The sequence below is a fragment of the Helobdella robusta genome (assembly GCF_000326865.2).
Source record: "Helobdella robusta unplaced genomic scaffold HELROscaffold_1, whole genome shotgun sequence".
Taxonomy (NCBI): Eukaryota; Metazoa; Annelida; class Clitellata; order Rhynchobdellida; family Glossiphoniidae; genus Helobdella; species Helobdella robusta.
This window is the reverse complement of record NW_008703570.1, coordinates 2,341,258-2,354,228: the sequence shown is the minus strand read 5'-3', so window position 1 is coordinate 2,354,228 and position 12,971 is coordinate 2,341,258. Positions and strand designations below refer to the sequence as shown.

Sequence of the window (12,971 nt, the reverse complement as noted above, 5' to 3'; positions counted from 1 at the left end):
CTGAGAGGTTCAGATGCCACTTCTCTAGACATGTAGAGACGCAAAATCCTGTTGGCTTTCGTCAACCATCGAGCATGACTTATATTTCCAGGTAAACTCTTCTCGAGGAAATCAATATCTGTAGAAGCCTGACGTCCACGCTGTACTGCTAGACATGCTTTCAAAAAGTACAGTTGGTCTGTGCTAAGATCCTTCTTGACAGCTTCATCACAATCAGTCACCTTACCAGTAATTGGCAAATAATTAACGACAGGCAATTCATTCGGATCATATCCTAGAGCTGAGCTAATTGTACCTGTCGATGTGGAAGGTCCTGTAGTTCGAGCAAAATCCACGCCTGCCAAAAACCTTGTAAATGGCAGCTCGTTACAGTGTAGAAGGCATACCAACCACTGTAATGGTCTACCTAAGTTCTCCTCCAATTTTCTTATGATTCCGTTGCTTTTACCTGTGTTATTATTTGTGCCATCACACACAACACCTTGAATGCTTTCTACGGAGTTTGTCTTTATAATAACTGACATTAACTCCTTTGTTATATCAGCAGCTTTACTACTTTCAGGAACTATATGTTTCCTGGATACCAGACAATAGTATAGTGTTCTTTTTTACTTCTACAACCAAAACTCTCAACTAATGTAACGTCTTGTTTTCCATCAAAGCCTATACAGCACAATTCCTTATTGCTCTGCATATGTTCTTCAACCAGAGTATCTCTCCAGAAATTCCTTTGTCGACGTAGCTTTGAAGGGTCAAGAATTGTTGCTGAAGACAACGTACTAAGGTCTTTTAAAACAGCATTAACAATTAGACATGTATCTCTGTTCCTAATTTTGCATCGATCAACTGCTTTACATAATTCCTTATACTTGTTTCTGTTCTGCACTGATACTGTCTCTTCTTCTGATGTATAATTACTTTCAGACGTGTTACGCTCATCCTCATCAATATCTTCCTCAGTTTCATATTCAACCTCTTTTGACTGTGCTTCATCACACACTGATTTCATCAATTTGCGTTTTTGTCTCTTTTCCAGTGTTGCTCTTGTTTCTTTGTCTACTTCACCAATTATCATATTTCTAACAGTTTTCTGGTCAACCCAGAAATCCCACTCTATCAATGGAATTTTATTTGGCAGTGGGCACGTACATTCTATCTCTAATGCCCGAGTCAAACCATTTGCAGGTACAAATGTCAAATAACTGCTTAAAAAAATTCAATTTCTCAGTGAACGTGTCTGATGTTCTTTTTGCATCTGAATATTTTTCAAGTGTATGTACTTTATCTATAAGTCTTCTAATCCTAATGATTGTGCTATTCACTTCTATTGTAGGAATACTTGCTTTTGAATAAACACTTTTCACTCTGTCTGCTAAAATTGAATATCTTTCTTGCAAGCTAATTTCTAATACTGTTTTCTGATTATAACAGAACGCCTTAATAACGTCTTCATATGATGGGATTTGATTTTCAGGAAGATCAACTAACTGTCCAAACAATGGATGTTTAGTTGCACTTCGTGTACACATACTATCCATATTTAATATAATTTGTCTAAAATAATAAAAAAAAAACTACAACGTTATGTTTACAATAAATAAAAGCTGTTAAAACAATTTTTCATAAGAATTTAGTCAATAAATATTTCAATATTTATACACACTATAATATGTTTTAGCCCTCTCATAAATAGGGCTACATGTTAAATGAAGTGATTTATCTACAGTCTAGGCTATAGCCTACTTGAATTTTACTATAGATCTATTATTGCAAAAAAGAAAATAAAATTACAAAATAATATATTAGATATTTTGCTTGTTCCTAAAAAATCCAGCACATGGTTTGTTGCTAATGTTGGTGACGTCACATGTAAATAACGTTATAAAATTTACTCCATTTCTTTTTTAGCACTTGTAGTTAGGTGCTAAGCCATTTGCCAAGGCATTTTAGTCAATGATTTATAGTTGGTACATATTTAGATTGTACCAAGGAAATGGTTAAAATACACCAAATAAGGTAAGAAAAGTTGGGACGCCTAAACGTTTCATAAAAAATCTTTAAATATTATTTTCATACTGTACTGATGCCAAGACAACTTTTAGTTCATGTACAGGAAAGATAAAAAAATTCGACCCGCCCTATTGCGTATGTGTATGTGCGTCCTGTGGCGTACGGCCTTTGTGCACGAAGGTTAGATTATAAATCTTGAATAACATGTAAGCAGCTCTGCGTTTTATAGAGATGCATATAAAGAAAAAAAAAAGTTTTAGTTTTTGTATCAATTTAAGTTAGTATCTCAAAAAGTAAGTTTAGATACAAAATGGAAATATGGCGGATTAACAGTAAACCAAAAACGAAACAGAATATTTTTAAAAGGTAGTACCAAAGAGTACAAAAATGTTTTGAATTATATAGTTTTATTTTTTTATGTAAAAAATCTTTCCAGTATAAAAAAAATAGAAGTTCATGGAAAACTAACATTTGGAGGATAGTTATAAAATTATTAAGCGGCTGGCAGCAAGAAATTCGTCTGAAAAGTCTTATAGTTATTTCATTAATTTATTCAATTTTTTTAACCTTTTCTTGAGTTTCATCGGAAAGCACAATTATTCTCTTAGATGAGCATTGAATACTGAAAATTTTTCTTATCAAGCTATTTGATTTTTCAATTTCATTAGACAATTCATGGCAGCTTCCCTTTGTTTAATTTAACAACCCATTTTAATTGCCAACTTAAAATGTGTTTCTTAGAAATGTTTTTAGTGCATTTGTTTCACTAAATTCATAATTCATTTTTCACCCACTAAGTTTAACATTCTACTAATTTTATGTAAACATCGCGGTCTAATTCAACCTTGATCGGTCTTTCAAATTTGGCAACATTTTTCATATAGTTTTGATAATTATATCACAGTTCTTCTTTTTTCTGTTACCAAACTCTTTATTTATTTATAGAATTGAAATTTTTTTCAATTTTTCTATAGTTAAAAATATTTTAAATTTTTTTCCATCAATATTTTCTTTCTGTTTTATCTGTTTGTTAGGTATCTTGTTCCAATTGTTATTATTAATTATTATTAGGATATAAATGTTATTATTAATTGGAATGTCAATTGGACTTTGTTACATTTGTCTACAAATTACTTCTTTATGTCTTACATGATTAAAAAACACGCTGTAAAAATTAAAAAAAAATAATTCAGTTAAATTTATCTCTTACTGGTAACCAGCTTGTTAGATGTATTGACAGATCATTTGAATGCTGAAATAGTCGCTGAATCAATATGTTCTAAACAAGATGCGATAGATTATATTACTTGGACATATTTTTTTAGAAGACTTATTATAAACCCAAGGTTAGTTACTTTAATAAAATTACAGTTTTGTTAGTTTATTTTTTTTTTTGCAATTTTCCAGTTATTACAATTTGGAAAGTGTTACTCCCGAGAAAATAAATAAATATTTGTCGGCGTTAGTTCAGAAATCTCTAAACAGTTTAATTTCTTCTCACTGCATTGATCTTGGAGAGGTTAGTGTTTAGATTACTTTATTTCTAAGGCTTGTCGTTGTTTAATGTCAACTTTTGTTATATCACAAAAAAATATCTGAACTTTTTTGTTTTCTGTTAAATTATGTATTTTTTGGGTGTAGAGAAAGATACCAAAACAATAAAACTTCTTTGTTTATGCAAAAAGTTATAGTTATTTGCTGAGCACTCAGATAAATTTATGAGTTGTTGATAGAAACGATTTAAGAAAATAAAGGAGAAACTGGCAATTTTTAGAAGAATCAATTAATGTAAAACGATGTTTAAAAATTGAAACCCCTTATTATAACTTGCAATTAAGGTCTATGAAAAGTTAAAACCTCTAGCATAAAAGATTTGGATATTGACGGAAGAGGCTTGATAAATATCAAAAACCTCTACTGAAAGAAGAACAGCGATAAACGTTGGTAACAAGATGACTGGTTTTGTCAAAATAAACAAGGTGCTAGGCAAATCTGTGTATTCATCCAGACCTGTACAGTCTCTATAGTGAGATCATCATGAGAAAGATAGATCTACCTGGGATATCCATTGGAGGCGTGAATATTAACAATGCAAGATATGTTGATGATACAGCTCATAATAAATTCAATGGAAAAACTGCAAATAATTGTATCCAAACTGGTTTTTACATAAATCATTTATGGTAAACAGGTGAAACAAGTCAATAGCTTCAATTATCTCGGAAATCTGATTACCTCAGGCTGTAAATGTGATGTGAATGTCAAAAGAAGGATAGCTATGGCGAAAGATGCATATTCCAGAATTAAAAACATCTTCACCAACTGTAAAATCAGAATATCAACAAAATTTAAACTGTTAAAGGGGTTACATTTTTTTCGTGCTAACATACGGCTCTGAGTCCTGGACTATTTCTAAAATAAATGGAAAAAAAGATCAACGCTGCTGAGATATGGTTTTTGAGAAGAATTTTGAAAATTAGTTGGACCTCTCATACCTTGAATGAGCATGTATAAAAACAGTTCGGTTATGAAAAATAGAAATTACTACAGTTAATCCGACAGGGGCAGTTAAAGTTTTTTGGTCACATCATGCGAAAGGAAAGGATGGAAAATCTAACTACTACTGGAAAGTTTGCAGGGAAAAGAGATTGCGTCAACAATTAATAACATTGAAGTTCTTGCATCACCACATTTCAACTATTACAAAGTGTTAAAGATCGGGTTTTGTGGACGTCGTTTGTCGCTAATGTCTTGAAAGGATATGGACGATAAAGAAAGAAAGAAATGTATATATGAATAATGTATTTATAAATGTATATTGTATATATCTTCATACAGCACTTTTTCGGTGTAGGTTTATATCGATACGCTTTAAACCTTTATGCTTTTACCCGGCCACTTAATATGGACTACACTGGTTTTGCATACACTTGACCCCTTATACAATTAATCAGATTGTCTCATATATTACAATTTTTTAAACTAAAGAATTAAACTACATTTTAATATAATAGCATATATCTAAACAACTGTTTATATTTTTATATTATTTTTACTCTCTATCATCCTTTGTTGTGTTTATTTTATGTTAAATCTATTCCTTATTACTATTATACAAATCTTTTCTCTACAATTTTCAGAGGCATCAACATCAAACACACATCAAACATGAAAATGCACGTAAAACATCGCATTACATATGATAGACGAGGATCTTTGCAATCGAATCCTGTTACTTTACCGCTAAACCGTTGGCCGCCTAACACTTCACCGTATACAAACTTAATCCCGCATATTATATTTCCATTGTGCAATGGGTGAGTTCGAATGCAAAAAGTTTCCCGCCTATTACATGTAATTAAGATGTAAAAAATTTTACATGTAATTAAGATGTAAAAAATTTTACATGTAATTAAGATGTAAAAAAACTTTTAAAAAATAATTAACAGCTAGGGTTAATGGTAATAATAATTCGTCCTTGGTTGTTGAAAACAAGTATACAAAAATTCCTGTTTAAGTGTTATCGGGATGTCGAGGCTAAGCAACCGTAATCCAGTATAACTAGTTGAAATTTAGCGGCATTAAGTTTATTCAAGTTACATATTCAAATGCATAAGAATAATTTTTTTGCAGGATAATTTTTCAGTAACATCTTTAACGGCTGGTCGCATATCATCCTACTATTACTTACAACATTCAACTATCCGAGGTTTTTACAATAGCTTGCAAAAAGATTGTGATGTTTTTCAACTCTTGAAGATATTTACAGTTTGTATTTAGTTTTTGATTACATATATTTATTAACGGCTGGTCGCATATCATCCTACTATTACTTGAAACATTCAATTATTCAACTAATATATATAAATATATTCATATATATATATATATATATATGTATTGCATGAATATATATATTATACACAGAAGTTGCGTTCTTGCCTTAAGAATTGCTTGTTATAAAATGCCAGCAATATCTTGTTACAGACAGCTCCTAATCCGCTGTTACTTTCATCCGCGTCGAGAATGAACGTTTGTCCTTGAGTTATGTACCCCCCATTCGTTTGTAAACATAACTGTTCTTTTAGCTGTATGAATGTTGTTGCAGTGGAGTCATCTCATACGATCACTTGGTTTTTTTTGTTAACTCGTGTAATAGTTTTGCGATCAGGGCGAGGCCTTGGACAAACAGTCGGGGATTTGTATCTAGTCCAAGAAAAGAACGTACTTTATGCTTAATTTCTTATTACTTCTATTCTGTCCCCTGCAATTCTTTTCCTTAATACCATTTTGTAGTTCTATGTCAAGGCTTTTTATCGGCTTTTTTTCATTCTGCCATCTTTTAATTAAATTTTCCGATACATTCATTATCTGGATCGAAATTCTGCGCCTTAGTTGACCTTTACCATGCATTTTCCAGCAATAGTATTTGGTATTTTGGACGTCGGCATAGGTTCCACCAGGACAATTTGTTGGCTCCTGCATTTACTGTTTTTCAGTTTTGCCCAAATGATGTTTTCTGACAGACGTTTTTTGTTTGGTTTTTTAATTTTTGATGTTTTTTTTTGGTTTATTTTACCATACCACCATTGACCTGTGTGCATTTTGGCTGACTGTTTTCCATGACGGCTTTAAGATGTAAAAATTTTCAGATTTAGTTGTAGGCCGTATCTCATCGATTCATGCATTCATCATTTATCTGCCACAGGGAAAGTCCACTCAAACTCCAGGTCTCCCATCTCTACCGTGCAAAATACTTCTTCGTACACGGGTGCCGTTTCTCCAGTGGCAGTTCGAAGTAGGTACTTACTTGATCTTTTTTGTTTTGGATCGATTGACATATCTTGTCTAGATCTAGTTGCTCCTGTATCGATGGTAACTGGACATTAGCGTAGATCTCTTTCCTTCCACCTAAAGGTTATCTCGATCACGATCCAGCCTTGAGACATTGTTAATACTGTTGTGGGCCTCGCAAAGCTGCATTTTATTAGTTTTCCGACGTGTTAGCTGCAGATTCCAAACATGGGGTTGACAACTCGTTAAAAGTTGATTTCCCGTATCGTACCCTCGATAGGCGTTACTTCTCTGGAGCCTCTTAAAATATTTCCTGATATGCCCTTTTTTCCCACAGTTCCAGCATTCTGTTTCTTTGTAGCCTCCTGCTTTGACACACATTCTCTTTGTGTATTTGCCGTCTTTCTTCAACATCAGGATTCTTTCAAGTGTTTTCATCTTTGATATTGTGAGATCATATCTCATTTCTAGGTATCTAAGAGTTTGAGTAAACGCTTTTGTTGTCTTTCTGTCTCTGAATTCCAAGGTACCTGTTGGGTGCGCTAGCAGGGGCAGCCTAACTGTATTGTGCTAGTTTTTAAGCAGTTTCTGCTGCTTTCTGCATACGGTGGTCAAGCTAGGTTAAATAGAGGTTTTCATTATATTTGTTTCCATAGCGTCAGTTTAACACATCGGTTAGATTCTCGAAGTGTTACGGTCTTTGGCAGTAACAGATTGTAATATCTCCAAGATGAGCTTCGAGCTTCCTAGGGATAACACCAATGCTGTCGTTTGTTCTCTCGTGTACTACCGGTAGCTGAGTGCTGCTGAGTCTGGTAGCTCTTCCAGGGTTTGGCACTATCAAATGTTGATGCTTTTATGGACTTGGCGTGAGTGATTCCGTGTTTGGTGCTTCCGTGTTTCCGGGTAATTCTCTCTATTTCTCGCTGGTGCTGCGTTCTATTTTGTAAATTCTTTCGTTTAATTTGTCCGTTTTCTGATAAATTTTTTCGCTTAAATCGTCAACTTGCTGGTCCTTTTTATCAATCCTTTTTTTTTTTTAATTTTGCTTTGAATTTACTTTGTTGTTCTATCTTTCGTCATATATGTTGTTTAGTTTCTTTTCGAAAACTTTTGATTGTTGATATAGTTCCGTTTTAAAATTTATTGATTGTTGGTCAAATCTTCTATTTATTTTTACAGGATTCCAAAAATCGAAATCATCCGGATTAATTAATTCTCTTAAAGCATCTTTTAGGCGACTTACTGAAGCTGCCTTCTCTTCTTTCGAGTCGAGGTTTCATTGTCGTTTCTAGACGTATTGAGCTCTTGCGCCGGCATTCTTTATAGCAGGAAATTTTTATCTATCAAAAATCTTATTTCTGACAACAATGTTGTAAACTTTGAACGCTCTTTACTACTAACACCCATGTTATAACATAAATGATCTCTATTTTCAAAGCCACGGTTGTGGCTTCCAACGATCATTAAGTTATCGTTATTCTATAGGTTTTAGATTTCCTATAGATGAACACAACTGCTTCAAACGCAAACCTGGTTGAAGGTTACAGTTATAAAAATACTAATTTAATCAAAGTAACTACTACACTAATCATATATATATATATATACATATATTGTTAGATTCTGCGACCAACCATACACATATATATATATACGTTAACATGTATATACACATATATATATATATATATGTTTTATTATTTTTTAATTTTATTATAGTTCAACAATTAAAATATACTTATAAAATATATAATTTAAATACCATGGTTCTTAAAAATTTTTAAAACCCAGGATGCTGAAGAATTCAGCCAACTTCCAGTACGTCATAACGAAGATTATATTAACAAGGAACTGGCTTATCAATTGTCTGTCAGTGTTGAACATAATACGTTTGATAAATCAAATACCAAAGCACTGTTGTTGTTCTGGGCATATTTTAGTAGAACACCTTTACCTTCTGCGGATTATCATACTGATTTAAAATCTGTAATGGACCAAGCTTTAAGGGTCCTACAGGTAAAGCTTCTAATATTCATTTTAACAAATTTTACTTCTTTTTTGTTTTACAAACCTCATTTATTTGTCTACTCTTATGATAACATTAAGTGATGACAAAGTATTGCTTTTTATTTGATGCTTGTCATTTATTTTTGTATAAATATGTATACATTATTATCTATTATTAATGTCCTGGTTATGACATTAAACTGACCCTCACTGCCTTGTGAGTGATGTTGTATCATTAAAGGCTAGGCCCACCGCTTATAACTGGTTGCGTAAGGAAGGGCGTCCTGCGTAAAAATTAGCCTAATAAATTACTTATGATGGAATGGCGTCGAGGGGTATTTCGGTTTCATCATAGGTAGCCAAACGACAACTCCCTATCACGGGGAAAATGTCTAAACGTGTGTTGTTGTTGTATTATCTAATATTAGGTGATTACACTGTGGTGTACACTATTTTTTCTTATTTACTATTTTTTTTACTTATGAAACTAATCAAGCCCATTTTGTAAAAATCTAACAATAAATCAATCATCGTTTAGCGTCCAGAGACCCTATTTTTTTACTTATGAAATTAATCAAGCCCATTTTGTAAAAATCTAACAATAAATCTATCATCGTTTAGCGTCCAGAGACCCACTTCTCTTGAGGTAGGACGTTGTTTTCTTTGCCATCAATTTTTTGCGCCAAATTAGGCGATCAGTTGTTTCCATTTCATTTAAATTTATAGCTTTCATGTCTTGCTCGATTGTTTGCGACCAGGACTTCTTTGGACGGCCATTGGGTTAGACATGACCAAACTACTGCCGGCATTCATCTTTTATATCATCTAAACTAGCACGACGCAGGATTTCAGTAGATTTGATGTGGTCCTTCAGACTAATTCGTTGCATCCAACGAAGCATTTTCATATCAGCTCGTTGAAGTTGTTGTTCCAGTTTAGTTGTCGTTGGCCATGAATCTGCACTATATAACACCGGACGTATTACAGATTTATAAAGTCTTGATCGTAGTGGTAGTGGGATGTCACGTCGCATCAATATAGAGACAAGGAGGTGCCATTTATTCCAGGCTGCACGTATGCGTGCTCGAACGGCAGCTTCAGCTTTCCAGGACAATCCAGAACATTCCTTAGATATTGAAACGATGTGACTTTCTCTACCTTAATGGCTTTAAAAACATTGCTATGTGATGTCTGGAATCGAAACTTTGATGTGTGGAGCGTCAAAGTTGACGTTGATCAGATTTTTTTATTTAACAGACGGTTGAAATATTCTTTCCATTGTAGCTTGATCTCATCTTGTTCAAGAACCTTCTCATTTTTGTCGTTTTTGATACATGAGGCACCAACTATGTCTTTTTTCGTACGCTTTGCTTGTTTTGCTATACGATTACATTTGTTCATCTTTGCTTTTAGCGAGCCACTCTCTGCACTGATCTGTCTGAGCCAGTGCGACTTGACGTTTTGCATAGTTGTTCTTCTCACGGAAAATTTTATGGTCATTAACAGACTTTGATTTTTGCCGTTGCTTGTAAGCAGCTTTCTTTTCACCTATTGCATTTTGTACACTGTCATTCCACCACCAAGTGTTCCGTTTATGCTGACGTTTTGTACCAATTTTCCCACAAACTTTAGTTGGAGTACATCCAAAACAGTTTTGTATGTACCCCAATCTTTACTGGCTTGCGATTGGTGGTCTAACTGTGTGGCGACAATCGGTTGGAATTTTTCTCGATGAATATTGCTTTTCAGCTTCCACGTTTTGATTCTCCGAGGCATTTTTTTAGACTCATGTTGTGACAGTTCGACAACCAGGTCTGCCACAAGGTGTCTATGTTGGGCGACACATGATTCACCAGTTATAACTTTGACATTTTTGAATAACCTTCGGTGTTGCTTGATAGCGAAGAAATCAATTTGCGTATCAATCTACTTTTGTATGTTATGAGATGTTCCAACCTTTTTCTAAAATATGTGTTCTGTAAACATAACCCGTGACTTTCAACAAACTCAAGGATGCGGTTGCCATCTTTATTCCGTTCTCCATAGCCAAAACCGCTATGTACGTTGTCAAAACCATCTGTTTTCTCTCCAACGTGGAGATCTCTAATCAGGATTGTTTCAGATTTTGGTATTGTTGAGATGGTGTCAGAGAACGCAGCCCAGAAGTCATTTGATTCGCCTGTCTGTGGTGCGTATGCAGAAAAAATGATCATTGTTTGCTTTACTAGGCGAAGCTTGATCCACATGAAACGTGAATTAATCCTTTTTATATCCAGTTTTTCTTGGGCTAGCGGTTTTTTGACAAACACCATTTTTTGCCGTCTTTTGACCATTCCAAAATAGTTTATATTTTTATTTGTCTGAGTTGAAGACAGACACCATTCGATTTTCATCGGGTCTCCGAAGGCAGCAGATGTCAATCCTTTTACGCTCGAGCATTTCTGCGATTTCCATGCTGCGGCCAGTAAGTGATCCAACATTGAGCGTTCCAAGTCTTAGTACCATAGGGGGGCCATTCTGCAACATCCCTCCGCTATTGCATACTTTCCTAGGATTCTTAGCATTCTTTGACCACTTAAGGCCTGCTGGAGACTAGGGGCCGTTGTTTTTTGTGATGGCATGGAATAAATTTTGGGGAAAGTTTTTACATCCGGACACGCTAACCCTAACCCACAACCACCAGTTATTAGCGGTGGGCCTAGTCTTTTGCCCAAAAGCACGCAAGGCTGCGTGGATGTAGTTTTATATCATATCATGCCCAGGACATAAAAAAAATCTAACAAAGTAACATAAATTTTTTTATGGAATGTTAAATCGCATAATAAATATTGAAATATTCATTTTAATTAGTAATTATTTTTCTAGTATAATTGCTACACATAACTAAAAAAATTATGACAAAAAATAGAAAAATTAAAAAAAAATTGACCTTGTCGATTTAGAAGAGCGGCTGCGTAAGCGAAAAAAACTATCAGAAGGAAAACAGTGCTGGCAATTATTTGTGTGTATTGCTGTGACCAATCACTCGTTTATTCAATCGATAAAATCGTTAAAATACAGCACAATACAACTATTCGTCAGTGTCAAGCTTCTCTTGTCAGACTAATTACATTGAGTTCTCTAGCCCTTCCCGCAGTGTTTTCAGTTATCAAAATGTTACCTCTAGTCCCCAGTGTGTAATCTCCTGAAGATCCCACTTCTAACACCAGTGTTTTAACCTCTTCGACCTCGTAACTACCAACACCGATGTTATAGCTTCAATACTCGCTATATCTCCAAAACCGCGTTGTAGCTTTCAACGATAGCCAAGAAAACGCAAACTAAGTAGAACGTTTATTTAGTATCAACAGAAACATTAAATTAACCCAAATAACTACGTAAATCCCATTTACGACTTCACGCAATTTCTAATTACTAGTTCCTATCTCGGCTTCATGTCTGTAACAATAATTATATGCAATTGATAAATAACAAAATTACTTGCTGTGATCATCAAAATTTGCAAAGTCGTGACAGAATCTGCTGCTTCAACTGCTGGCTGTTATTACCATTCTTACATTGTGTAGTTGTCTTGTAAAAGAAGCAAAAGAATTGAATTTTTGCTTATATTAATAGGTTTAGTACGAAAGCGTGTTAAACCGGAGTTGATATTTCCAAATCCGATTCTTCAGTTTGTGCGTTATATTCTGATTGAACATCACGAAGCTCTTAATGTGATGTCAGTTTTCAAACTTTTATCACGTTTTGCAACGAAAATCTTACAGGAAAAAATTTATATAGTCAACTTTTATGTTCCTTAGAATTTTACATACAAAACTTGTTTCTATAGAACAAAAATAATTACTCTAGAACAAACAAAATTTACACAGAGTAAAAAAATATAGGATCAGCAAACATTCTATGTGTAAACATATGTATAATAAATGTAGAATGTGAAGATGTGTAAATACGTGAACATGTTTTGTATATGAGCAAAAAGATGCAAAGAAAATCATGTTTATATCGTTTTGACCATTTAATTTAATTTGACCATTGATAAATTAACTATAATTAACTATAAATATATATAATATTAACTATATTTAATTAACGATAAATTTGTAGCATAACAATTCAGGAAAATTTAAAAAACACTGTATTTTGTGGATTCTTGACAA

At 33.7% G+C, this 12,971-nt stretch overlaps 1 protein-coding gene across 1 annotated transcript in view; it reads left to right on the top strand.

Moving 5' to 3' along the window:
- The window catches only part of HELRODRAFT_62279 (hypothetical protein), a gene marked incomplete at both ends in the record, with an annotated part of 75,728 nt that overhangs the window by 44,618 nt on the left and 18,139 nt on the right, over window positions 1-12,971 (top strand). The window contains 4 exons of the mRNA XM_009010594.1: window positions 3,231-3,356; window positions 3,418-3,529; window positions 5,644-5,778; window positions 8,599-8,823. Coding sequence (XP_009008842.1) covers window positions 3,231-3,356; window positions 3,418-3,529; window positions 5,644-5,778; window positions 8,599-8,823 — 598 coding nt within the window. The remainder of the gene's footprint in view (window positions 1-3,230; window positions 3,357-3,417; window positions 3,530-5,643; window positions 5,779-8,598; window positions 8,824-12,971) is intronic.